General features: G+C 47.3%; 1 protein-coding gene across 1 annotated transcript; it reads right to left on the bottom strand.

The window, feature by feature from the left end:
* Window positions 1–10666: 10666 nt before the first annotated feature.
* LOC119272979 lies at window positions 10667–18322 on the bottom strand. The gene is made up of 6 exons (XM_037554307.1): window positions 18293–18322; window positions 17418–17912; window positions 16914–17056; window positions 12381–12534; window positions 10733–10831; window positions 10667–10675 (listed from the first exon to the last, which is right to left on the bottom strand). Exons 1-6 carry the CDS (start codon window positions 18320–18322, stop codon window positions 10667–10669), a joined length of 930 nt encoding a protein of 309 aa, XP_037410204.1.
* Between the last annotated feature and the right edge of the window lie 7888 nt (window positions 18323–26210).

The following is a 26210-nucleotide window of genomic DNA, read 5'->3' as shown; positions in this document are numbered from 1 at the left end:
TGGAACATGTGGGAGCCAACATGGGTATCCAGATCCCGCTGTTGGTTATTGACCGGAGAGTCATCTCGGTCATGTCTGCATGTCTCCCGAACCCGTAGGGTATACACACTTAAGGTTCGGTGACGCTAGGGTTATAGAGATATTAGTATGCGGTAACCCAAAAGTTGTTCGGAGTCCCGGATGATATCCCGGACGTCACGAGGAGTTCCGGAATGGTCTGGAGGTAAAGATTTATATATGGGAAGTCTTGTTTTGGTCGCCGGAAAAGTTTCGCGCATTATCGGTATTATACCGGGAGTGCCGAAAGGGGTCTGAGGGTCCACCAAGGGGGTCCACCTGCCCCGGGGGCCACATGGGCTGTAGGGGTGTGCGCCTTGGCCTATATGGGCCAAGGGCACCAGCCCCAAGAGGCCCATGCGCCAAGAGATGAGGGAAGGGAAGAGTCCTAAAGGGGGAAGGCACCTCCGAGGTGCCTTGGGGGGGATGGACTCCTCCCTGGCCGCACCCTTCCTTGGAGGAAGGGCCAAGGCTGTGCCCCCCCTCTCCCTTGGCCCTATATATAGTGGGGGAAGGGAGGGCAGCCACACCTAAGCTCTGGTGCCTCCCTCTCCCTCCCATGACACATCTCCCTCCTCCCGCAGTGCTTGGCGAAGCCCTGTTGGAATCCCGCTACTTCCACCACCACGCCGTCGTGCTGCTGGATCTCCATCAACCTCTCCTCCCCCCTTGCTGGATCAAGAAGGAGGAGACGTTGCTGCTCCGTACGTGTGTTGAATGCGGAGGTGCCGTCCGTTCGGCGCTAGGATCATCGGTGATTTGGATCACGACGAGTACGACTCCATCAACCCCGTTCTCTTGAACGCTTCCGTGCGCGATCTACAAGGGTATGTAGATCCACTCCTCCCTCGTTGCTAGATGACTCCATAGATAGATCTTGGTGACACATAGGAAAATTTTGAATTTATGCTACGTTCCTTACACGTGGCATTGTGGGATGAAGCGGCCCGGACCGACCTTACACGTACTCTTACTTGAGACTGGTTCCACCAACTGACATGCACTAGTTGCATAAGGTGGCTAGCGGGTGTATGTCTCTCCCACTTTAGTCGGATCGGATTCGATGAAAAGGGTCCTTATGAAGGGTAAATAGAAATTGGCATATCACGTTTTGGTTTGTGCGTAGGTAAGAAACGTTCTTGCTAGAAACCCATAGCAGCCACGTAAAACATGCAAACAACAATTAGAGGACGTCTAACTTGTTTTTGCAAGGTATGCTATGTGATGTGATATGTCCAAGAAGAATGTGATGAATGATATGTGATGTATGAGATTGATCATGTTCTTGTAATAGGAATCACGACTTGCATGTCGATGAGTATGACAACCGGCAGGAGCCATAGGAGTTGTCTTTATTTATTGTATGACCTGCGTGTCATTGAACAAAGCCATGTAATTACTTTACTTTATTGCTAACCGTTAGCTGTAGTAGTAGAAGTAATAGTTGGCGAGACAACTTCATGAAGACACAATGATGGAGATCATGATGATGGAGATCATGGTGTCATGCCGGTGACGATGATGATCATGGATCCCCGAAGATGGAGATCAAAAGGAGCAAAGTGATGATGGCCATATCATGTCACTATTTGATTGCATGTGATGTTTATCATGTTTATACATCTTATTTGCTTAGAACGACGGTAGTAAATAAGATGATCCCTCATTAAAATTTCAAGAAAGTGTTCCCCCTAACTGTGCACCGTTGCGAAAGTTCGTCGTTTCGAAGCACCATGTGATGATCGGGTGTGATAGATTCTTAAGTTCGAATACAACGGGTGTTGACGAGCCTAGCATGTACAGACATGGCCTCGGAACACATGCGAAACACTTATGTTAACTTGACGAGCCTAGCATGTACAGACATGGCCTCGGAACACAAGAGACCGAAAGGTCGAGCATGAGTCGTATACAAGATACGATCAACATGAAGATGTTCACCGATGTTGACTAGTCCGTCTCACGTGATGATCGGACACGGCCTAGTTGACTCGGATCATGTAATCACTTAGATGACTAGAGGGATGTCTATCTGAGTGGGAGTTCATAAGATGAACTTAATTATCCTGAACATAGTCAAAAGGTCTTCGCAAATTATGCCGTAGCTCGCGCTTCAGTTCTACTGTTTAGATATGTTCCTAGAGAAAATTTAGTTGAAAGTTGATAGTAGTAATTATGCGGACTAGGTCCGTAAACTGAGGTTTGTCCTCATTGCTTCATAGAAGGCTTGTGTCCTTAATGCACCGCTCAGTGTGCTGAACCTCGAACATTGTCTATGGATGTTGCGAACATCTAACATACACATTTTGATAACTACGTGATAGTTCAGTTAAACGGCTTAGAGTTGAGGCACCGAAGATGTTTTGAAACATCGCGAAACATATGAGATGTTTCGAGGGCTGAAATTGGGATTTCAGGCTCGTGCCCACGTCAAGAGGTATAAGACCTCCGACGATTTTCTTAGCCTGCAAACTAAGGGAGAAAAGCTCAATTGTTGAACTTGTGCTCAGATTGTCTGAGTACAACAATCGCTTGAATCGAGTGGGAGTTGATCTTTCATATGAAATAGTGATGGTTCTCCGAAGTCATTACCACCAAGCTGCTTGAGCTTCGTGATGAACTATGATATATCAGGGACATATATGATGATCCTTGAGATATTCACGATGTTTGACACCACAAAAGTAGAAATCAAGAAGGAGCATCAATTGTTGATGGTTGGTGAAACCACTAGTTTCAAGAAGGGCAAGAGCAAGAAGGGATACTTCATGAAATGGCAATTTAGCTGCTGCTCTAGTGAAGAAACCCAAGGTTGAACCCAAACCCGAGACTAAGTGCTTCTGTAATAAGGGGAACAGCCACTGGAGTAGAATTACCCTAGATACTTGGTAGATAAGAAGGCTGGCAAGGTCGATAGAAGTATATTGGATGTATTATGGTGATGTGTACTTTACTAGTACTCCTAGTAGCACCAGGGTATTAGATACCGGTTCGGTTGCTAAGTGTTAGTAACTCGAAATAAAAGCTACGGAATAAACGGAGACTAGCTAAAGGTGAGATGACGATATGTGTTGGAAGTATTTCCAAGGTTGATCAAATATCGTACGCTCCCTCTACCATCGAGATTGGTGTTTGCGTTGAGCATAGACATGATTGGATTATGTCTATCGCAATACGGTTATTCATTTAAAGAGAATAATGGTTACTCTGTTTATTTGAATAATACCTTAAATGGTCTTACACCTGAAATGAATGGTTTATTGAATCTCGATCGTAGTGATACACATGTTCATGCCAAAAGATAGTAATGATAGTACCACCTACTTGTGGCACTGCCACGTAAGTCATATCGGTATAAAACGCATGAAGAAGCTCCATGTTGATGGATCTTTGAGCTCACTTGTTTTGAAAGGTTTGAGACATGCGAACCATGTCTATTGGTGTATATGCATGAAGAAACTCCATGCAAATGGACCGTTTGGACTCACTTGATTTTGAATCACTTGAGACATGCAAATCATACCACATGGGCAAGATGACTGAAAGCCTCGTTTTCAGTAAAATGGAACTAGAAAGCAACTTGTTGGAAGTAATACATTTTGATGTGTGCAATCCAATGAGTGCTAAGGCATGTAGTGGATATCGTTATGTTCTTACTTCACAGATGATTTGAGTAGATGTTGAGTATATTTACTTGATGAATCACGAGTCTGAATTATTGAAAGGTTCAAGTAATTTCAGGGTGAAGTTGAAAGATCGTCGTGACAAGAGGATAAAATATCTATGATATGATCATAGAGATGAATATCTGAATTACGAGTTTGGCACAGAATTAAGACATTGTGGAAATTGTTTCACAACTAATACAGCCTGGAACACCATAGTGTGATGGTGTGTCCGAACATCATAACTGCACCCTATTGGATATGATGCATACCATGATGTCTCTTATCGAATTACCACGATAGTTTATGGGTTAGGCATTAAAGACAACCACATTCACTTTAAATAGGGCACCACATAATTCCGATGAGATGACACCATATGAACTATGGTTTAGAGAAACCTAAGCTGTCATTTCTTAAAAGTTTGGGGCTGGGACACTTATGTGAAAAAGTTTCAGGCTGATAAGCTCGAACCCAAAGCAGATAAATGCATCTTCATAGGACACCCAAAATAGTGGGTATACCTCTTGTCTTAGATCCGAAAGCAATAAGGGATTGTTTCTAGAATCGGGTCCTTTCTCGAGGAAAAGTTTCTCTCGAAAGAATTGAGTGGGAGGATGGTGGAGACTTGATGAGGTTATTGAACCGTCTCTTCAACTAGTGTGTGGCAGGGCACAGGGAGTTGTTACTGTGGCACCTACACCAATTGAAGTGGAAGCTTATGATAGTGATCATGAAACTTCAGATCAAGTCACTACCAAACCTCGTGGGATGACAAGGATGCGTACTACTTCAGAGTGGTACGTAATCCTGTCTTGGAAGTCATGTTGCTAGACAACAATGAACCTACGAGCTATGGAGAAGCGATGGTGGGCCTGGATTCCAAAATGGCTCGAGGCCATATAATCCGAGAGTATATGAAAACAAAGTATAGACTTTGGGAGAACTACTTGATGGTCGTAAGGCTGTTAGGTAAATATGGATTTTAAAAGGAAGACGGACAATGATGGTAGGTATCACCATTAAGAAAGCTCGACTTGTTGTTAAGATGTTTTTCGACAAGTTCAAGGAGTTGACTGCGATGAGACTTTCTCACTCGTAGCGATGCTAAGAGTCTGTTGGAATTATATTAGCAATTACTGCATTATTTGTGAAATCTTGTAGATAGGATGCCAAAAACCATTGTTTCCTCGACGATTTTTGAGGAAAGGTTGTATGTGATACAACCGGAAGGTTTTGTTAATCCTGAAAGATGCTAATAAGTATGCAAAGCTCCAGCAATCCTTCTAAGGACTGGAGTAAGCATCTCGGAGTTGGAATGTATGCTTTGATAAGATGATCAAAGTTTTGGGTGTATACAAAGTTTATGAGGAACTTGTATTTCCAAAGAAGTGAGTGGGAGCACTATAGAATTTCTGATAAATATATGTTGACATATTGTTGATCAGAAATGACGTAGAATTTCTAGAAAGCATATAGGGTTATTTGGAAAGTGTTTTTCAATGGAAAGCCTGGATTAAGCTACTTGAACATTGAGCATCAAGATCTATAAGGATAGATCAAAACGCTTAATGGTACTTTCAAATGAGCACATACCTTGACATGATCTTGAAGGTGTTCAAGATGGACCAGTCAAAGAAGGAGTTCTTGCCTGAGTTGTAAGGTATGAAGTTAAGACTTAAAGCTCGACCACGGCAGAAGAAAGAGGAAGGACGAAGGTCGTCCCCTATGCTTTTGTCATGGGCTCTATACGGTATGCCATGCTGAGTACCTCACCTGATGTGTGCCTTGCCACATATCTGGCAAGAGGGTACAAAGGTAATTTAGGAGTAGATCACCAGATAGCGGTCTAAATTATCCTTAGAGTAATAAGGATATGTTTCTCGATTATGGAGGTGGTAAAGAGTTCGTCGTAAAGGGTTACGCCGATGCAAACTTTGACACTAATCCAGATTATTCTGAGTAGTAAACTGGATTCGTATAGTAGAACAGTTATTTGGAATAGCTCCAAATGTAGCGTAGTAGTTGCATCTACAAGATGACATAAGAAATTTGCGAAGTACATACGGATCTAAAAGATTCAGACCCGTTGACTATAACATCTCTCACAAGCATAACATGTTCAAACCCAGAACTCATCGAGTGTTAATCACATGGTAATGTGAACTAGATTACTGACTCTAGTAAACTCTTTGGGTGTTACTCACATGGGGATGTGACCTTGAGTGTTAGTCACATAGCGATGTGAACTGGATTATTGACTCTAGTGCAAGTGGGAGACTGTTGGAAATATGCCCTAGAGGCAATAATAAATTGGTTATTATTATATTTCCTTGTTCATGATAATCGTTTATTATCCATGCTAGAATTGTATTGATAGGAAACTCATATACATGTGTGGATACATAGACAACACCATGTCCCTAGTAAGCCTATAGTTGACTAGCTCGTTGATCAATAGATGGTTACGGTTTCCTGACCATGGACATTGGATGTCATTGATAACGGGATCACATCATTAGGAGAATGATGTGATGGACAAAGACCCAATCCTAAGCCTAGCACAAGATCATGTAGTTCGTATGCTAAAGCTTTTATAATATCAAGTATCATTTCCTTAGACCATGAGATTGTGCAACTCCCGGATACCGTAGGAGTGCTTTGGGTGTGCCAAACGTCACAACGTAACTGGGTGGCTATAAAGGTATACTACAGGTATCTCCGAAAGTGTCTGTTGGGTTGGCACGAATCAAGACTGGGATTTGTCACTCCCTGTAAATGAAGAGGTATCTTTGGGCCCACTCGGTAGGACATCATCATAATGTGCACAATGTGATCAAGGAGTTGATCACGGGATGATGTGTTACGAAACGAGTAAAGAGACTTGCCGGTAACGAGATTGAACAAGGTATCGGGATACCGACGATCGAATCTCGGGGAAGTATCATACCGCTAGACAAAGGGAATTGTATACGAGATTGATTAAGTCCTTAACATCGTGGTTCATCCGATGAGATCATCGTGGAACATGTGGGAGCCAACATGGGTATCCAGATCCCGCTGTTGGTTATTGATCGGAGAGTCATCTCGGTCATGTGTGCATGTCTCCCGAACCCGTAGGGTCTACACACTTAAGGTTCGGTGACGCTAGGGTTATAGAGATATTAGTATGCGGTAACCCGAAAGTTGTTCGGAGTCCCGGATGAGATCCCGGACTCAACCCGAAAGTTGTTCGGAGTCCCGGATGAGATCCCGGACATCACGAGGAGTCCGGAATGGTCCGGAGGTAAAGATTTATATATGGGAAGTCTTGTTTTGGTCGCCGGAAAAGTTTCGCGCATTATCGGTATTGTACCGGGAGTGCCGAAAGGGGTCCGGGGGTCCACCTGCCCCGGGGACCACATGGGCTGTAGGGTGTGCGCCTTGGCCTATATGGGCCAAGGGCACCAGCCCCAAGAGGCCCATGCACCAAGAGATGAGGGAAGGGAAGAGTCCTAAAGGGGGAAGGCACCTCCGAGGTGCCTTGGGGGGGGGGATGGACTCCTCCCTGGCCGCACCCTTCCTTGGAGGAAGGGCCAAGGCTGCGCCCCCCCCCCTCTCCCTTGGCCCTATATATAGTGGGGGGAGGGAGGGCAGCCACACCTAAGCCCTGGCGCCTCCCTCTCCCTCCCATGACACATCTCCCTCCTCCCGCAGCGCTTGGCGAAGCCCTGTTGGAATCCCGCTACTTCCACCACCACGCCGTCGTGCTGCTGGATCTCCATCAACCTCTCCTCCCCCCTTGCTGGATCAAGAAGGAGGAGACGTCGCTGCTCCGTACGTGTGTTGAATGCGGAGGTGCCGTCCGTTCGGCGCTAGGATCATCGGTGATTTGGATCACGACGAGTACGACTCCATCAACCCCGTTCTCTTGAACGCTTCCGCGCGCGATCTACAAGGGTATATAGACCCACTCCTCCCTTGTTGCTAGATGACTCCATAGATAGATCTTGGTGACACGTAGGAAAATTTTGAATTTATGCTACGTTCCTCAACAGTTTCGGGCTGATCCCATGTTCTCCCATTGCTTCATCCTGCACGCAAAACTCGGGCGTGGCCCTTGGAAGACTCGTAAGAGCATTTTGAGAGGGGGAGCCCCTCATGTAAGCAAATTGTAGTTCTTACTTTCCTATGCGATGTGGGTATGTGCCCTCGTGAACTCGTGGAGCCAGGGGCGAGTTTTCCATCGTGGTTTACCTTAGTCAGCGCCAGCTTCAGGCTGGGTCGTGCGGCGATGAGTTTCTGAGAATCCTACGGAGCTTATCGCCCCGTTTGAGGGGGGCCCATAAGAGGTGAGCACCTGTCGCAGTGCTGGTGCATGCTTGACGAGTGTGCGCTCCGCGCGGTCCAGCTCGCGAGGAGCTTGCGAGGGAGAGGCGGTGGACATGAGTCCCAAACCAAACGAGATCCAGAAGGCAAGAAACGGCTCGAACAAGAAAAGGCACCCCCGTGCGCATCGATAAAAATTCGGCTTCAACTTAAATCCAGATCCAGAAAGCAAAACCATAGAAAGAGAGAGATCCAAAGTAAAAAGCCACGTCCGTCACCTAGTCTAGTCTTCGGGTCTTCAAGTCTTCTCACCAGCGCGGAGCTAAGTGCTGCCACTAGGCATGGAAGGGAGCCCCAGGGCATGAGGCCGGCCCTCCTGAGACTCCGGGGCGTGTACAACCCCAACTCATTATTACGTGAGAGTGTCACGGGCGGCGAGCTTCACAGGCACCGGGCCTTTTTCACAGGTACATGCCTTGCTTCATATCGCCAGACGAGGTCCCCGCCTTGCGCCACCCTCGCCCTCCTTTGAGCCGACCGGTCACCAGGACGACACAAAAGAGGGAAAGGGGACGCCAACGGTTCCCTCGGCGACCACAGGTCCTCTGCCGGGGGAAGGGTTGTCAAAGCATCCTAGGCAGAGGGCCTACCTCCGGGTGTCCCCTTGCTTCGCGCACCTTGGGGAGGGGCCTGGCTCCCGACCCCTCTCCTACAGCCCCCAGCGCGATCCTCCCGCCGTCAGGGGGCCGTCGAGCTGGGGCCGCCGGCCGTTGCGGTAATCTATTCCTCCAGCGACTCATGGTTAGCGTAAGCTTTCTCCTGAGGGATTAGGGATACCCTGTAGTGGTCGTCGCACACGCGGTCGTGGTGGTTCTCCGACAGCTCCTGGAAGGCTTTGACTCTTAGCGTCCCTTCTTCCCAATCTTCTCCAACGAACGAGTCTGGGTCGTCCTCCGGTGTGTACTCCTGATCCGTCATGCGGGGCACGTAGGCTTCCGGGGCTGTTACTCCGAACACCTCGCCATGGTGCCCCACACTCCATGTCGCCCGGCCCAGCATGACGTCCTGGGGGTAATAGCGCGGCGTCCCACTTGGGCCATGGAAGGCGACACTCGTACTCATGCTTGTTGCGGGCGGCATGGGGGCGGCAGGGCCCCCAGTGCCGCCGGCCATGCTGGTGTTGACGAAGTCCCCTGGCGCACCTGACGACGCGTGGTGGTGGCGTGGTCCGCCGTGGATCCCCGCAGCAGCCTGAGGAGGGAGCTGATGGCAGAAGGGCGGGGCTCCCGAGGCCGTCGCGTCCAGCAGCTCGGCAACGCGTTCCAGCAGCGCGTCCCGGCCGCTTTCCATCAGCCGGCACCGCAGCAGCTCCCTTGCCACGGTGAGTGCTCCCCGCGTGTTTGCCTGTCCCCGCCGTGAGTGTGGGCCGTCGCTGCGGCATGGCTTGCTGCTCTGGTAGCGGCTCGCACCTGCCGTGGAGTGAGGGTAGGCGACGACTGGCCGCATCGCCCACGCCCCGCAGGATTGGACGGTGCTCGTGCCACCTGGAGCGCGGGGTTGAGGTCTTCATAGGCGAGCGGCGCCGACCGGGCTGGCCAGGCTGCCCAGTGGTCGGAATCAGCTCCTGGGTCGTCGGACATCGCGGCCGCGGAGCGTCTGCAAGTCGATTGGCGGAGAAGAAGCTCCGGCGCACCCCTACCTGGCGCGCCAAATGTTGGATGTGGGGTTCTGGCAAACCCTTAAGGTTCGAACACTGGGGTGCGCACGAAGTCTTTTCCTCCCACCGATCTACGCCCTAGCTCGCTAAGATCTCACGGACGAACTTGACGAGCTCGCAACATAGAAAGACAAAAATTTATATTGGTTCGGGCCACCATTGTGGTGTAATACCCTACTCCAGTGTGGTGGTGGTGGGTTGCCTCTAGGGCTGAGGATGAACAATACAATGGGAAGAACAGCCTCCTGAGGTTGAGGTGTTCTTGTGCCTGGCTAACTTGTGTAGTTCTGGAAGGTCTAAAATGGTCCTACCTTGCCTATGGTGGTGGCTAGTCCTATTTATAAAGGCCCTAGTCCTCTTCCCAAATATTGAGCAGGAAGGGAGCCAACAACGGCGGGCAAATTTGAAGGAGGCGGCTAGTACAAGCTATCCTGACAAAGGCGGTCTCCACATGCGAAAGGCTCTGGTGGTGACGCTGTCTTGGGCTCCACGATGACCTCTGTCTTGCCATCCTTCTGGTCCTGGTCTTGTTGCACCGATATGGAAACCTTTGCCTGATGCCTCGGTACTCCTTGCCTGCATAGGCCTCCTTAGCACCAAAGAGGAAACAAGGACGCTGCGCGCGCTGGCGCCTGCCTGGTGCCCGCTGGTGCCGATCGTCATGGCTCACGTCATGAGAGCCTCATGAGGTTTGCCTCGCCTTGATATCTTCGCTCCTTGTGAGCCTACCTGACTAGGCCACTCCAGAGGAGGTCTTGTGTCATCCGTCTCGCGAGGCTTGGCCCCCTCGCGAGGGTCTTGGATGCCTTGTTGATGAAGATGGGTCGTACGGCCTGCTGGCTTAGCCACGCAGCGGGCCGCAGGCAGGCAAGTCTGGGGATCCCCGTTCCCAGAACACCGACAGATGTTTCTTGCCAATCTACATTACCTTTCCGTGTTAAAGAAAAAAACTCATTGGTAAATCATAACGTTCGAATATATTTACCTTCTGCTCTGCAGGATGCAGATAAGGCATTTCTGTAAGCTCCTTGGTTCCATCCACATTCCCTGATGTCCATGACAAAACGGTAATCAGGGCTCTATTCTGAAAAACACAGATACATTTACCTGAATAATCAGCCCACATACCTTTGCCATGTAACCCCCTTACAGAAACCTTGTAGTCATAAGGGCGGCTACAAGAACCAAATTGAAGAAATGATTAAATGATCGGCAAACAAACCATGTATTTGTAATTTTGTAACTGTTATACTTGAGCAAAGCAAAAAGAGCAATATAGGTTTCCAACATTAATAGAGTCTCCTCTTGGGAAAAAATCCAAAACCCGTCAGTATAGTTGAGACATGTTCAAGGACCTCCGTGTGTGACACCTGGGTGTCATTTAAGATGTTGTGTGAGCTAGAGGAGAAGGGAAAAGAGAAACTATAACATAAAAGTAATTTATATATTGATGATAGGGAAAATGGAAACTATATGATGATGGACAATCATATAATCAAAGCAAAGAGATGATAGCAAGAAGGGTCGTGTAAGCGACACTTAAACCACCCTTAAGAGGAACTTTGCCCTTAACTATACAATATGAAACTGAAAGATATGGGACAGTTTGCATTCAAATTGAATAAAAGCGTGCATTTTGTAAATTACATATGCATCATGGCCTTTTAACAGACTAACAGAAAAATAGAGTGTAAGGTCAAAGTCTTTAACTGCATCCAACAGGGTTCATTGGTTGTGTTGAACTGAATCAAAACATCCCCAGGGACATACAGTGTGCCCCAAGTAATTGCATCTAATCAGATAGCTAACTCAGTCCTGTAATGTAGTGAAAGGCCAAGTGTCACTGTAACTGCAATATGCAGAAAGTTGTGGTACCTCTTGTTAGATGTGTATATTCTCTTTTCGGTATATCCCCATTGTATAAGGGGTTTCCTGCACTTTGACACACATGTATATGTAATGGCCTTTGGCCCTCAGTAAAGTTCAGTTGCTAATTATCCAATATCGTATCAGATGTTAGGCTAGCCCCTTCCCCCCTCACGCCGCAACTCTGTGCGCCTCGTTCCTAGCCTGCTCGTCTCCGGCCGTCCGGCCGCCGCCTCTCCGATCGTCCGGCCGTTGTCCCTTTGGCCCGGGTCTACTGCTTCCCCCCTTGTCCGGCCGCCGCCCTACTCGACGCTGCCTTGACCGGCCCGTCCCGCTCGGCTGTGAGCGCTGCTGTCACGCTCGACACTGCCTCGTCCGGCCCGTCCTGCTCGGCTGCGGGCGCTGATGTCCAACCTGTCCCCCTCAGCTGCGCGGTCGCTGATGTCCCGCTCGGCCGCCTCGCACGGCAGCTGCGGGCGCTGCCCGCTTGGTGCTGCCCCGCCTGGTCGCCTCGTCCAGCAGCTGCGGGAGCCGCGGGATCTCGATCCTATTTTGGATTGATCCAGATCCCATCCCCGCCTCTGGTTAGCGATGTCCAGTGCGCCCCTTCCCGTTCTCTCTCGATCCAGATCGAGTATCTGCATCCGTTGACTCCAAAAAAGGAGGAAGGAGTTATGTCTTCTTCCGGCTATGTCGGTGTTCCTAGGTGCTCGGTGATCTTCGATGGCACCAACTATGCTGAGTTTGTGGGCTTCATGCGTATTCACATGCGTGGCCTTCTTCTGTGGGGTGTTCTCTCTGGCGAGGTCCCTTGTCTGCCATGCCCTGTTGCGCCTGTGGTCCCAATCCCACCGGTGCTGCCGGTACTTGCTGTTGATGCTTCTCAGGCTGACTGGGATGCAGCCAAGGCTCTCGATGATGCTGTAGTTGACGCTTATGACCAGCAGGTATTAGCTTATTCAGATGCTCTTTCTATGTACTGTGATGATTTGTCTGCCTACACTCAGTGGTGCAATGATGATGCTCGTGCTGCTGCTGTTCTCACTGCGAGTGTCCTTCCTCAGTTTGCCTCAGAGTTCATGGGACTCGGCACAGTTGCAGCGATGTGGTCTTACCTCTATCAGCGCTATCAATCTTCTGGTGATGCTCTCTACCTATCTGTGGTGCGTTAAGAGCACGCCCTTCAGCAAGGTGATTCCTCTATTGATGAGTTCTATTCACAGTGCTCTTCCATCTGGCGTCAGCGTGACTCTCTTCGGATAGTTGTTTGTGGAACTTGTCGTTGCTGTCAGACAACACGGTCGGATTTGGAGTTTCAGCGGGTTCATGAGTTCTTATCTCGTCTCTGCTCTGAGTTCGAGCCTTGATGTGCTTACCTACTTGCTCGTGGTCGTGTTCCTATCTCGGAGGTACTTGCTGAGCTTCGTGCTAAGGAGATCCGCCTTCGCTCTGCTGGGTTACTTGTGGTTCCTTCAGTGTTGGCCACTCGGGCTCCTGTGTCATCTTCTCGCCTCACTACTCCACCGCTCCTGCCCACTCCTTCAGAGGGGGTGAGCCATCCTCTTTATGCTGAGAAGAGCACGTCACGCCGTGACACTTTCTATGGTTACTGCTGCTGGTCAGGTCACCCAGAGTCTGATTGTCGCCAGAAGAAGCGAGACCAGAGGCGCTCCTCTTCCAATGGCCATCCTGCATCTTCCTCGACTTCGTCGCTCACTGACCAGGACATTATACGCCTCAAGCGTCTTCTTGCCTCCTCCAGCTCCTCGTCGACTGTTTCAGTTGCTGCTATGACTGCATCCCCTCCTTCACCACCACAGGCCTCTACACAGTCAGGTACATCCTCGTGGGTTCTGGATTCTGGAGCCTCCTTTCATATGTCTTCTGATTCTTCTATGATGTCTTCTCCCCGACCTCTTGATTCCCCTGTTAATGTTCTTACCGCCGATGGCACACCTCTTCCTGTTGCTAGTCATGGTCTTCTGTCCACTCCATCCTTTTCTGTTCCCAGTGTTTCCCATGTTCCTCTCCTTACCATGAATCTTTTTTCTATTGCCCAACTCACTGATTCTGGTTGTCGTGTCATTCTTGATGCCGACTCTTGCTCCATTCAGGATCGCCGCACCAAGGCTTTGGTTGGTGCTGACCCCCGGCGCCGTGAGTCAGAGGGCCTTTGGGAGGTTGACTGGCTTTGTGTTCCTTCCGCTGCCACCACTTCTGCCAACTCCCATGCTCTTGCTGCCTCCTTGTCTGCATCATTCCAGCAGTGGCATCATCGTCTTGGTCACATCTGTGGCGCTCGCTTGTCTTCGTTAGTTCGTTAGGGCCTCTTAGGGTCCGTATTTGGAGATGTCTCCTTACATTGTAATGGTTGCAGACTTGGCAAACAGACTCGGTTACCTTATCCTACTAGTGAGTCTGTATCTCAGCGTCCTTTTGACTTAGTTCACTCTGATGTCTGGGGTCCTTCTCCCTTTGATTCGAAAGGTGGCCATCTCTACTATGTTTTGTTTATTGATGATTTCTCTCGCTACACTTGGCTCTACTTCATGAAATCTCGTAGCGAGGTTCTCCCTATATACAAACGTTTTGCTACCATGGTTCACACTCAGTTTTCCACACCCATTCATACCTTTCGTGCTGACTCTGCTGGAGAGTATATCTCTCAGGTGTTGCGTGGTTTTCTCGCGGAACAGGGTACTCTTGCCCAGTTCTCATGCCCTAGTGCTCATGCTCAGAATGGCGTTGCCGAACGTAAGCATCGTCATTTTCTTGTGACGGCTCGTGCGCTGATGATTGCTGCTAATCTTCCACCCCATTTTTGGGTTGAGGCTATTTTTGCATCCACCTATCTCATCAACATTCAACCATCGACTGCTCTGCAGGGTGGTATGCCTCTGGAGTGTCTCACTGGTCGCTCTCCTAACTACTCTGCTCTCTGTATGTTTGGATGTGTGTGTGCTATGTTCTTCTTGCCCCCCGAGAACGCACCAAACTGACTGCTCAGTCGGTTGAGTGTGTTTTCCTTGGTTACAGTGATGAGCACAAGGGCTATCGATGTTGGGATCCTGTGGGTCGTCGCTTGCGCATCTCGCGTGATGTGACGTTTGACGAGTCTTGTTCCTACTACCCACGTCCTTCTTCCTCGAGTTTATCTGTGGACGCTCTTTCTTTCCTTCTCCTTCCCGATACACCCTGCTATATGTGCCTCCCGTGTCACCTCTTCCTCTAGCACCTCTCATTCCTTCTCATTCACCACCAACCCCATCTTCTCCATCCTCCTCCTCCACCTCTCCACCATCATCTCCAGTCCGTCGCCCTCTCTCACCGTTCCCTCTCCACTATTCTCGTCACCCTCGTCCTGAGGTTGTCTCCTCTAGTGCACCTCCCCTCACACCTACCCCGATTCACAATCTTCGGGCGCGGCCTCACCCCCCGCCTGATCGCTACTCTCCTGATCGGTATGGTCTCTCTATCATTGCTGAGACCACTTCCTATCGGACTACCATGACTCAACCTGAATGGCAGCTTGCGATGGCCGAAGAGCTTGCTGTCCTTGAGCGCTCTGGCACATGGGAGCTGGTTTCCCTCCCTTCCGGTGTTCGTCCCATCACCTGCAAGTGGGTCTACAAGATTAAGACTCGCTCTGATGGTTCTCTTGAACGCTACAAAGCTCGTCTTGTGGCCCGTGGTTTCCAGCAGGAGCAGGGACGCGATTATGATGAGACATTCGCTCCTGTGACTCACATGACCACAGTCTGCACTCTCCTTGCTGTGGCTTCTGTTCGTCAGTGGTCTATCTATCCAGAACGCCTTTCTCAATGGTGAGTTGCGTGAGGAGGTTTACATGCAGCTACCACCGGGGTACTATGCTCCTGACAGTATGGTCTGTCGACTTCGTCGCTCCCTCTATGGTCTTAAACAGGCCCCTCGCGCCTGGTTTGAGCGCTTCGCCTCTGTGGTGACTGCCGCTGGTTTCTTGCCCAGTGATCATGATCCTGCGTTGTTTGTTCACATGTCTCCTCGTGGTCGGACTCTTCTCCTTCTTTATGTTGATGACATGATCATCACTGGTGACGACTCTGACTACATTGCCTTTGTTAAAGCCCGCCTTCACGACCAATTCCTCATGACTGGTCTTGGTCCTCTTTGCTATTTTCTTGGGATTCAGATCTCCTCGACCTTTGATGGCTTCTACATCTCTCAGGAGAAATATATTCAGGATCTTCTTGCTCGAGCTGCTCTCAGTGATGACTGCACTGTTGTGACTCCTATGGAGCTCAATGTTCAGCTTCGTGCCTCTGATGGTGACCCTCTTCCTAATCCCACTCGCTACCGTCACCTCGTTGGTAGCCTTGTCTATCTTGCTGTTACATGTCCTGACATCTCCTATCCTGTTCACATCCTGAGTCAGTTTATTTCATCCCTCGCCTCTGTCCACTATAGTCATCTCCTCCGTGTTCTACGATATCTTCATGGCACGATCTCTCAGTGTCTTTTCTTTCCCTGCTCCAGCTCTCTTGAGCTCCAGGCCTACTCTAATGCTACCTGGGCTAGTGATCCCTCTGATCGACGCTCGCTGTCTACTCACTATGTCTTTCTTGGCGGCTCTCTTATTGCCTGGAAGACAAAGAAACAGACTGCAGTTTCTCGCTCGAGTACAGAGGCTGAGTTGCGGGCCATGGTATGTTGGCGGCTGAGGTAATCTGGTTACGGTGGTTACTTGAGGATTTTGGTGTGTCTTCTACTACCTCGACTCCCTTATTGTCAGACAGCACTGGTGCTATCAGTATTGCGCATGACCCGGTGAAGCATGAGCTCACCAAGCACATCGGTGTGGATGCCCACTTTGTGTGTGCTGCTGTGCAGGATCAGACTCTCGCTCTTCACTATGTGCCCTCTGAGTTACAGTTGGCTGACTTCTTCACGATGGCACAGACTCGAGCGCAGCATACCTTTTTCCTCTCCAAACTCAGTGTTGTTGATCCACCATGAGTTTGAGAGGGGGGTTAGATGTGTATAGTCTCTTTTCGGTATATCCCCATTGTATAAGGGGTTTCCTGCACTTTGACACACATCTATATGTAATGGCCTTTGGCCCTCAGTAAAGTTCAGTTGCTAATTATCCAACACCTCTGAATGTGCCTGGATATATTTATCAAGAGCTTCACCAGCACGGGAAATTATATTAACAAGATGAAATACTTCTTCCATCTGCTTCCGTGCCTCACCATTATCACCATTCCCAAAGCTTATCAAAGAAGTTTTTTCTGAATATATGATACATGATAGTATTAAACCAATCATGCTTCCGTATCTGATTTTGGGATGCGAGTAGTAAAACTGTAGCCTGAACAAGCTTTCCATTCATAATGTAGTTCCAGATCTCATGAACTAGATTATCTGTTTTTCCAGCAAGCCTAACCGTATCGAGGAAGATCTTCTGCAAAAATAACAGCAAAGCCTTTTAGTCTCAAGAAAGTCAGGCTAGGCTAGAGACGAAACCCGACATGAGCCACCAACAAAAAGATCTTCTGGGCCAATAAAAGGCGAAGGAACAAAAACCTTTCATAGTTTGCATGGAAGCAATCAGCGGAATAAATGCCTATTTCATCACCTTTTTCATTTAATTAACCATATTCAGTATGGACTAGGACCAATCTCCATGCGAAACAAAATATTGGCTAATACAATTCTATGACTCCATGTCCCTAAATTTTAAAATTAGAAAACAGTAAAAAACAATTTTATTTTTCATGGTGATAAAGTAGTAGTGCTTTGTGCAGAGAGGGACTGACACAAACCATTTCAAGTAGGCACAACAGATGAACAAGTTTGTAAATATAATCACGATGATACTGCATAGGAGGGAGACTATCCTCCAGATACTTATGCATGCAAGTATTCTCGACCGCAACATGGAGTGGGAGCAGATTCTGAATGACAACATCGCCGAGAGTGTGTACCTTGGCTAAAGCACCATGGTGGAAGAGCAACTTGATCATATTGACAGAGAACCGTTCAGCAACTCCATGGATTGGAAAGTATCCGTGCGGGTTCATGCAGTTGGGATTGGCATGGTGACCATTGAGCCAAGATGCCTTGCCCGGCAACACAACCTTTGCGCATCGCAGGGCATTATGGCTGACCATGCACGTCAAGGTATCAGAGGTTATGCTCAAATTCCAAGCCATGGCATTGGGAGATTTCGCGAACAAGCGGAGGAAGCACCGGACACTATCCTTTTCCAGTGCAAGCTCCAAACCGTCAAGCATATTATAGAAGGCACTTTGCACAAACTAGATCGATCGATCCGTTCATAGTTAAAAGAAAGAGAAGAAAGGCAACCAGTTCTCCAAATGATAAGATACACATAATAAAGAAATCCTCTACTGAGAAGCATTTTATGACAAGAAAACATTCAGTTCTCAGCGGAATTAACTAAAATTCAGCGAGATAGAAAAGATATACTCCCTCCATTCACAAATGTAAGATATTTTAACCTTGTTGTGAATCGGATGTATATAGACACATTTTAGTGCGTTTGTTCAGTTATTTCATACTGTATGTAGTCCATACTGAAATATCGAAAACATCTTATATGAGGGAGTAACTGATATGGCAGAAGGATTTGTCAACTGAATGAATTTTGTAAAAGACGATTAGAAGAGAAAAGCACCTCGGGAGTAGGGTCTGGGATGATTATCATTAGGACAGTACTTGGCCATGCAAGCAGCTCTTGGGTCCATCAACTGGAAGAGAGAACTAATGTCTTTAAAGAGACAACTGGTACTAAGGAAGGAAATAAAACAGAGGCCAGACGACAGGAAGATCATATTCATACATACAGATCGGTAGCGATCATACCTCATCTATCTGTGGTTGATCCATGTATACTGCCAGTGTAATGGTCTCTGTCACAAGCCTCCTTTGTATATGTTGTGTCTAATCGTGGAGCAATTTTCGATTGCATCATTTCTTTACCTGGGAACAGGAACATGTTTGTTTATTTAATCTCAAATTACATAGACTTGATAAAACAATAATAATCATAATTCGTGAATGAAGGATACTACTAAAATGGAAAACATTGGTAATTTTCTCAACATATGGAGGCATGGTAACAAGCTGAAAAAAATGCCACATACTAGTTCATCTTAACAACTAGAAACTCTGGCACATTCAAAATATGAAAAAGGAGGCATTGTAACAAACTAAAAAGAACGTTAAAATGGAGCATTAGCCGGTCAGATGGCATTTCAGCAGCTCCAAATTAATCTGAAGTCTGAAACCAATATATGGCTACAGGTCCTGACTTTAAAACTAGCAGTAAGTAAATAGAATGTAATAGCTAGCTTGGTTTTGTCTTAAAAAATCCTATTGTGGCTGTTCGTTGCAGTAGTTCTACTTAAGTTCTGTAATCTGGTTCGGCTGCTGTGGCTTGTTCCCGAGCGCTGGAAACAGGATAAGTGTACTCTGTTGCCTCGTTTTAATAAAACTAATGGATACCCCACGCGTTGCTGCGGAAATTTGTACTGGTTTTTAGCATCTCTTTACGACATACCACAGCTTATAAACTTGCTATTGGAAGTGTCTAAGAGGTGAGCAACGCTGCAAGAGACTTATTGAGTAGACAATGTAAACAAAAGATTTGCCATGAGATCGATCTAATAAAGTTGTAAATCCCTTACACCTGTTGGGAATTAGCACACAAATGCACTTGTGGTTAACTGATAACTGCAGTGGAAACAAGTAATCTCAGCACCAAATCATGTACTAATTCAAGGATCGTTGCTTAGCACGGAAGGAAACATATGCAGCAGCATATATGGAGGCAGAAAATGTTACTCAGCAGGCAAGACACTCCTCGGCCTAGTGTCTTGTGGTAGGAGTAAGTTTCTGGACAGCACCAAGCATCAACAAAGAGACACCAGATTTTTACGTGGAAAACCCCTCAACTTGAGGGGAAAAACCACGGGCCGAAGCCACCCAAATCGTCTTCCACTATTGTCAAATATGGGATACAACAAGTTCTTCTCTAGAAAGCACTAGAGGATCTCATACATCAAGATTTCTGAATCTTGGATGAACACAACAAGATTTGGGGCTCAAGAACTAGGGATTGGAACAATCTCACCAAAGATGGTGGAACCGAAGCTTGAAGGAGACAAGGTAGTGGATCTGGACCATCACAACCTTGGGGAGGAGCTCCCTTGCTTCTTCCTTCAATCTTCCTCTTCTTCCCTTGCTCTCTTGGTTTTCTCTCTTCTTCTCTCTTGAAGGATGAACTGATTTTCGTCACTCTTGGTGGTGGCTGCTGGATGGAGGGTAAAGCATCCCCATCCACACATGTGCAAAGTCCAAAATGATCCTAGGTCATAACCCTAATGGGTAGTGGGCTTATACACCTCTTTGGGCTGCCTAAAAGGCCTCAAATGGTCATCTCCTCACAGCCCACATGAGGAGGATATCCCAACAAATCTCCCCCTTCCGACTCATGAGAGGGCACCGCCATCCCCGCTATCTTGCAACATGCTTGTAGCTTCTCATGTGGCAATATCTTGGTCATCATATCCGAACCATTGTGGTCGGTATGGATCTTCTCAAGTTTCAGCAACTTGGAACTCACGACATCTCGAATCCAATGGTACCTCACATCAATGTGCTTGGTTCGAGAGTGATAGCTTGAATTCTTGGCAAGATGAATAGCACTCTGACTGTCACAAAGCAGAACATACTTCTCTTGCTTCATGCCGAGCTCTCGCAAGAAGTTCTTCATCCACAAAACTTCCTTGCCAGCATCAACTACTGCAATGTACTCAACTTCTGTAGTTGATGTAGAAACACATTTCTGCAATCTTGATTGCCATGACACTGCTCCCCCTGCATAAGTCATCAGGTATCCAGATGTGGACTTCCTACGATCCTTGTCACTTGCGCAATATGCATCTGTATAGCCCTGCAATACAGGATCACCATTTCCAAAGCATAGACAAGATTTAGAAGTACCCTTGAGATATCTGAGAATCCACTTCACTGCTTCCCAGTGAGCTTTACCTGGATTTGTCATGAACCGGCTAACAACTCCAACTACATAGGCAATGTCAGGCCTAGTGCATACCATGGCAATATGGCATACATCAAACTGCCCACAGCAGATTGGTAAGGTACTTTCCTCATTTCTCCTTTCTCCTTCTTGCTTGTAGGAAATTGTTTTGAATTCAATTTGTGATGGCCTGCAAGCGGAGAGATAACAGATTTTGCATCTTTCATATTGAACCTTTCAAGTACCTTCTCAATATATCTTTCCTGTGAGAGCCAAAGCAGCTTCTTTGATCTATCACGGGAGATCTTCATGCCAAGTATTTGCTTAGCAGGTCCTAAATCCTTCATGGCAAATGATTTACTCAACGCCTTCTTAAGGAGAGCAATCCTCTTTGTGCCATTTCCAACAATCAGCATATCATCAACATACAACAAGAGAATAATGAAGTCACCCTCGGCGTACCTCTTCATAAAGACACAATGGTCAGGTTGTGCTTTATGGTAACCAAGCCCAGTCATAAAACACTCAAACTTCTTGTACCACTGCCGAGGAGCTTGCTGCAAGCCATACAAGCTCTTCTTCAGTTTGCAAACTAAGTGCTCCTTGCCTGCAACCATGAATCCCTCTGGCTGCTCCATGTATATCTCCTCCTCTAGGTCACCATGTAAGAATGCAGTCTTCACATCAAGCTGTTCAATTTCCAAGTCCATGGTGGCAGCCATGCCAAGAATAACTCGGATCAAAGACATCTTGACCACTGGAGAGAATATCTCACTATAATCAATGCCCTTTTCTGACTGAATCCTTTCACAACCAATCTGGCCTTGTACCTTGGATGTGAGGTGTTTTCTTCAGTCCTCACTCCATACACCCACTTGTTCTTGAGTGCTTTCTTGCCCTTTGGCAGTTTCACCAACTCAAAAGTATCATTCTCGTACAGGGAATTCATCTCATCCTGCATGGCTTCTGATCATTCTTCATTGTTCTGGTCAGACATTTCCTCCTCATAGCATGAGGGCTCACCGGCATTTGTCATCAACACATATTGATGTGGTGGATATTTATAAGAAGGAATGTGACCTCTTTCACTTCTTCTTTGTTGCTGCACTGGTGGTGAATCAGGTGGATTTTCGTTGGCATCATCATTACTAACTTCATCGTCATCATCACTTGATGGCTGCTCGCCACTTTGACTTGTACTGCCTTGATCAGTTGCATCTCCAATGTCTTCAGTGTCATCATCTCCCCCATGATTGTCATGCACAAGAGGAGGACGGATTGGATCCATGTCAACCTGAGGTGTGTTGGTCATTGGCTTCTCTGGTTTCCCAATATCTTTTATTGGTTCATCTTCAATGAACACCACATCTCGGCTTCTCACAATCTTCCTATTTACTGGATCCCACAACTTGTAGCCAAACTCTTCACTTGGTTGGCTGAGGTAAATGCACTGCTTTGTCTTGCTATCAAGCTTCGATCTCTCGTCCCTTGGAACATGTACAAATGCCCTGCAACCAAAGACCTTCAAGTGCTTGTATGATACCTCCTTCCCTGACCAAACTCTCTGAGGAATATCACCTGCAAGAGGAACTGAGGGAGATAGGTTAACCACATACATAGCATTCATCAATGCTTCAGCCCAAAATGAATTAGGTAAATGAGCATGAGAGAGCATAGCTGTGACCCTCTCTGTGAGCGTCCTGTTCATTCTCTTTGCAAGACCATTGAGCTGGGGTGTCTTTGGTGGACTCTTCTCAAGCCTGATGCCAACATTTCTGCAATACCTCTCAAAAGGACCTCTGTATTCACCACCATTGTCTGATCTCACGCACTTCAATTTCTTGCCAGTTTCTCTTTCAACCTTGGCATGGAACTCCTTGAAGGCTTCAAGCGTCTGGTATTTGTGTTTCAGCACATACACAAAAACCTTTCTGGAATGGTCATCAATAAAAGTCACAAAGTATAATGCTCCACCATGAGATTTTTCAGTCATGGAGCAAACATCAGTGTGCACAATATCAAGAACATTTTCTGCACGATGTGGAGGGAGTGTACAAAATGCAGCCCTATTGTAACACCCTCGATGCGACTATATCTCCCACGTGTCGAGGCACGACTTAGAGGCATAATCGCATTGAAGGCATATGTCGCAAGTTAGGCAATCTTCACAACATCCCATGTAATATAAATAATAAAGGGGAGATAACATAGTTGGCTTACACTCGCCACGTCAATCAAGTACATAAATAACATTACATCATCCAAACACTCATGGCCCGACTACGGCGCCAAAATAAAAGATAACCCAACAAGCGACACGGTCCCAATCACCCCCAACTGGGCACCACTACTGATCATCGGGAAAGGAAACATAGTAACGTTGAGAGTCTTTGTTGAACTCCCACTTGAGCTCATACGCGTCTCCTGGAGCGGAATCATCAGGCCCTGCATCTGGTGTAATAGTAATCTATGAGCCACAGGGACTCAGCAATCTCGCACCCTCGCAATCAAGACTATTTAAGCTTATAGGTATGGCAAGGTAAATATAAGTGGAGCTGCAGCAAGCGACTAGCAAGTATGGTGGCTAACTTATTCGCAAAAGAGAGTGAGAAGAGGAGGCAAAGCGCGAGCGAGAAACTAGAGAACAACCTGCGCAAACATTACTCCAACACCGTGTCCACTTCCCGGACTCCGCCGAGAAGAGGCCATCACGGTAACACACTCAGTTGATTCATTTTAATTAAGTTAAGGTTCAAGTTATCTACAACCGTACATTAACAAATTCCCATCTGCCCATAACCGCGGGCACGGCTTTCGAAAGTTCTAATCCCTGCAGGGGAGTCCCAACTTAGCCCATGGCAAGCTCTCACGGTCAACGAAGGAATAGACCTCCTTCCAAGACGTTCCGATCAGACTCGGTATCTCGGTAACTCAAGACACTTCGATAGGTTAAAACAAGACCAGCAACACCGCCTGAATGTGCCGACAAATCCCGATAGGAGCTGCACATATCTCTTTCTCAGGGCACACTCAGATAAGCAATCTGTACAACTAAAACCAGCCCTCGAGTTTCCCCGAGGTGGCGCTGCAAGGGGCTCTAGTTTGGACCAACACTCAGAGGAGCACTGGCCCGGGGGGGTTAAAATAAGATGACCCTTGAGTCTGCAGAACCAAAGGGAAAGAAAAGGCTAGGTGGCAAATGGTAAAACCAAGGTTGGGCATTGCTGCAAAAGCTTTAATCAAGGCGAACTATCAAGGGGTTCCCATTATAACCCAACCGCGTAAGGAACGCAAAATCCGGGAACATAACACCGATATGACGGAAACTAGGGCGGCAAGAGTGGAACAAAACACTAGGCGAGAGGCCGAGCCTTCCACCCTTTACCAAGTATATAGATGCATTAAGATAGCAAGATAATATAATGATATCCCAACAAGTAAATAATTGTTCCAACAAGGAACGGCCTCCAATCTTCACCTGCAACTAGCAACGATATAAGAGGGGCTGAGCAAAGCGGTAACATAGCCAATCAACGGTTTGCTAGGACAAGGTGGGTTAGAGGTTTGACATGGCAATTTGGGAGGCTTGCAAGCAAGTGGTAGGCATCGTAGCATTGGCATAGCAAAAGAGCGAGCAAACTAGCATAGCAAAGATAGTAGTGATTTCGAGGGTATGATCATCTTGCATGCATAGTTGTTAGAGTTGACTGGATCCTCAAAAGCAAACTCAACGGGCTCCTCGTTAGAGAACTCGTCTCCCAGCTCTACCCAAACAAGACAAACAAGCAACAATTATACAATCAACCACGTGCAAGACCAAGCAATATGATGCAATGATGATATGCTATGCGGAATGCGATGCGGGATGCAAAATGCAAGATATGACAGGAAATGCATGAACCTGGCCTCAACACGGAAAACCAAGTGTGCCACTGGAAAGATTAGATGAAATCTCTTGAAAACGATATAAATAACACCGGAATCGGAGTTACGGTTTGGAAATGGCAAGCGATTCAAAAATGACACCAGTCTGCGATTTACAGCAAGTAGCCAACTAAATGCAATGAGATGAACATGCTACAGCACCCAAACATGACAACAAAATACATGTCAGGGATGCACACAAGATGCTTAACAAAAGTCTAGCACTGAGCTACGGCCAATTCATCCATTAACAGGTTCAAACAAGCATGGCAAAAATGCATATGACAAACATATCTCAGACTTAGTGAAATTAACACTTGTCTGGAATTTCAGATCAGGTAGCACTCTTCGGAGCAACCAAACTACATGTTACAGGACCTGAACATGGCAAAGTAAAGCATGGCATGGAGCTACTCAAAGAGCTTAACAAAAGTCCCTTAGTGACCTTGAGCCAAAAGGGATCAGAAAATACAATTGCAAGCATGTGAACATAGCAAAAACATAATCAGTTTTCAGACTTAGTGAAAAACTGACACATGCTGAAATATAACTCAAGTAGTCATGTTTACGAGCTCGATGAACTCACTACAGTGCAAGTCATGGCAAGACAAGCATACACCCATCAATAAGGCACAAAATGCAAGCTAGACATGGCAAGAACAATAGCATAGCATGCACAGATCAACTACAACATCATCGGCAAAATTGCAAACAAGTTGATAATCTGCCCAGATTCAGAAAGTAGCAAAAGTAGAGCTCGATTGACTCAAGCTAGGGTGCTCCATAATTGCAAACAAAGACATGGATGGATAGAGAACTACAATATTAACAAAACATCCTTACTGATCATCCTCAAAAGAGGCACGGATCACTAGAAAACAACAAGAACATATGGCATCATGAGATAAACAGCTCCAGGACTTGGTGAAATCACTGTCCCTAAAAACAGAATTAGCAAGTGCACCACTTTGCAAGCTTGCACTAGTCACCACACACATCACAAAAATACATGGGTTGCACCTCTGGAAAGATGACAAAACCCTTAACAAAATATATGTAGAGCATCAGGGCATAGCATGCACACATTAATCATGGAAAAAATGACAAAAATCCAAATGGAGTAGCAGATCTGACAATTAACTCAAGTAGCCCTCTTCTAACAGCATTTTGGGCATCAAGATGAACTCAAATGAAAATGATGCAATGGAATGAAATGATGTACTCTCTGAGGTGAACATTTTGATATGCTATATGCCCAAATCGGAGCTACTGATGAAAAGTTATCATAGGTCAAAGTAGGCATGAAAATTAGGGTTTTGGGCAAAAATTAGGTCAACCTCAAGATCATATCCGGATCCAGATCGTGCGCGGAAAACGAGGTCGCCGGAGACACTGTTCGCCGGAGCTCCGGTGCGCCGGGAGGTGGCTGGATCCGGCAGTGAGGAGGCGAGGCCGAGGCGAGGGGCGGCGGAGACGGCGGCCGGCGACGAGGGGCGGCTCCTCGGGCGGCGGGCCGCGGACCGGCCGCGGCGGAGGAAGTGCACGCCGGCGAGCGGGCTGCTCCGGTCGGCGCGGGCGCCGTCCAAGTCTGGGCGGTGGCGCGGGGAACGGCGGAGGCGGCGCAGCG

Source organism: Triticum dicoccoides, chromosome 3A (assembly GCF_002162155.2).
Source record: "Triticum dicoccoides isolate Atlit2015 ecotype Zavitan chromosome 3A, WEW_v2.0, whole genome shotgun sequence".
Taxonomy (NCBI): Eukaryota; Viridiplantae; Streptophyta; class Magnoliopsida; order Poales; family Poaceae; genus Triticum; species Triticum dicoccoides.
The sequence above is the reverse complement of the archived record's forward strand: the minus strand, read 5'-3'. Positions and strand labels throughout refer to the sequence as shown.

Excerpts from the sequence above, each read along its gene's own strand:
- LOC119272979 (XM_037554307.1), bottom strand. The coding sequence starts at position 18,322 with ATGATAATCATCCCAGACCCTACTCCCGAG. Across the intron at positions 17,913-18,292 it reads TCCCAGACCCTACTCCCGAG|TTTGTGCAAAGTGCCTTCTA; the intron begins GTGCTTTTCTCT and ends CGATCGATCTAG. Across the intron at positions 12,535-16,913 it reads CAGATACGGAAGCATGATTG|CATCATCGAGAGCCTTGGCT; the intron begins GTTTAATACTAT and ends CGTCAACTACAG.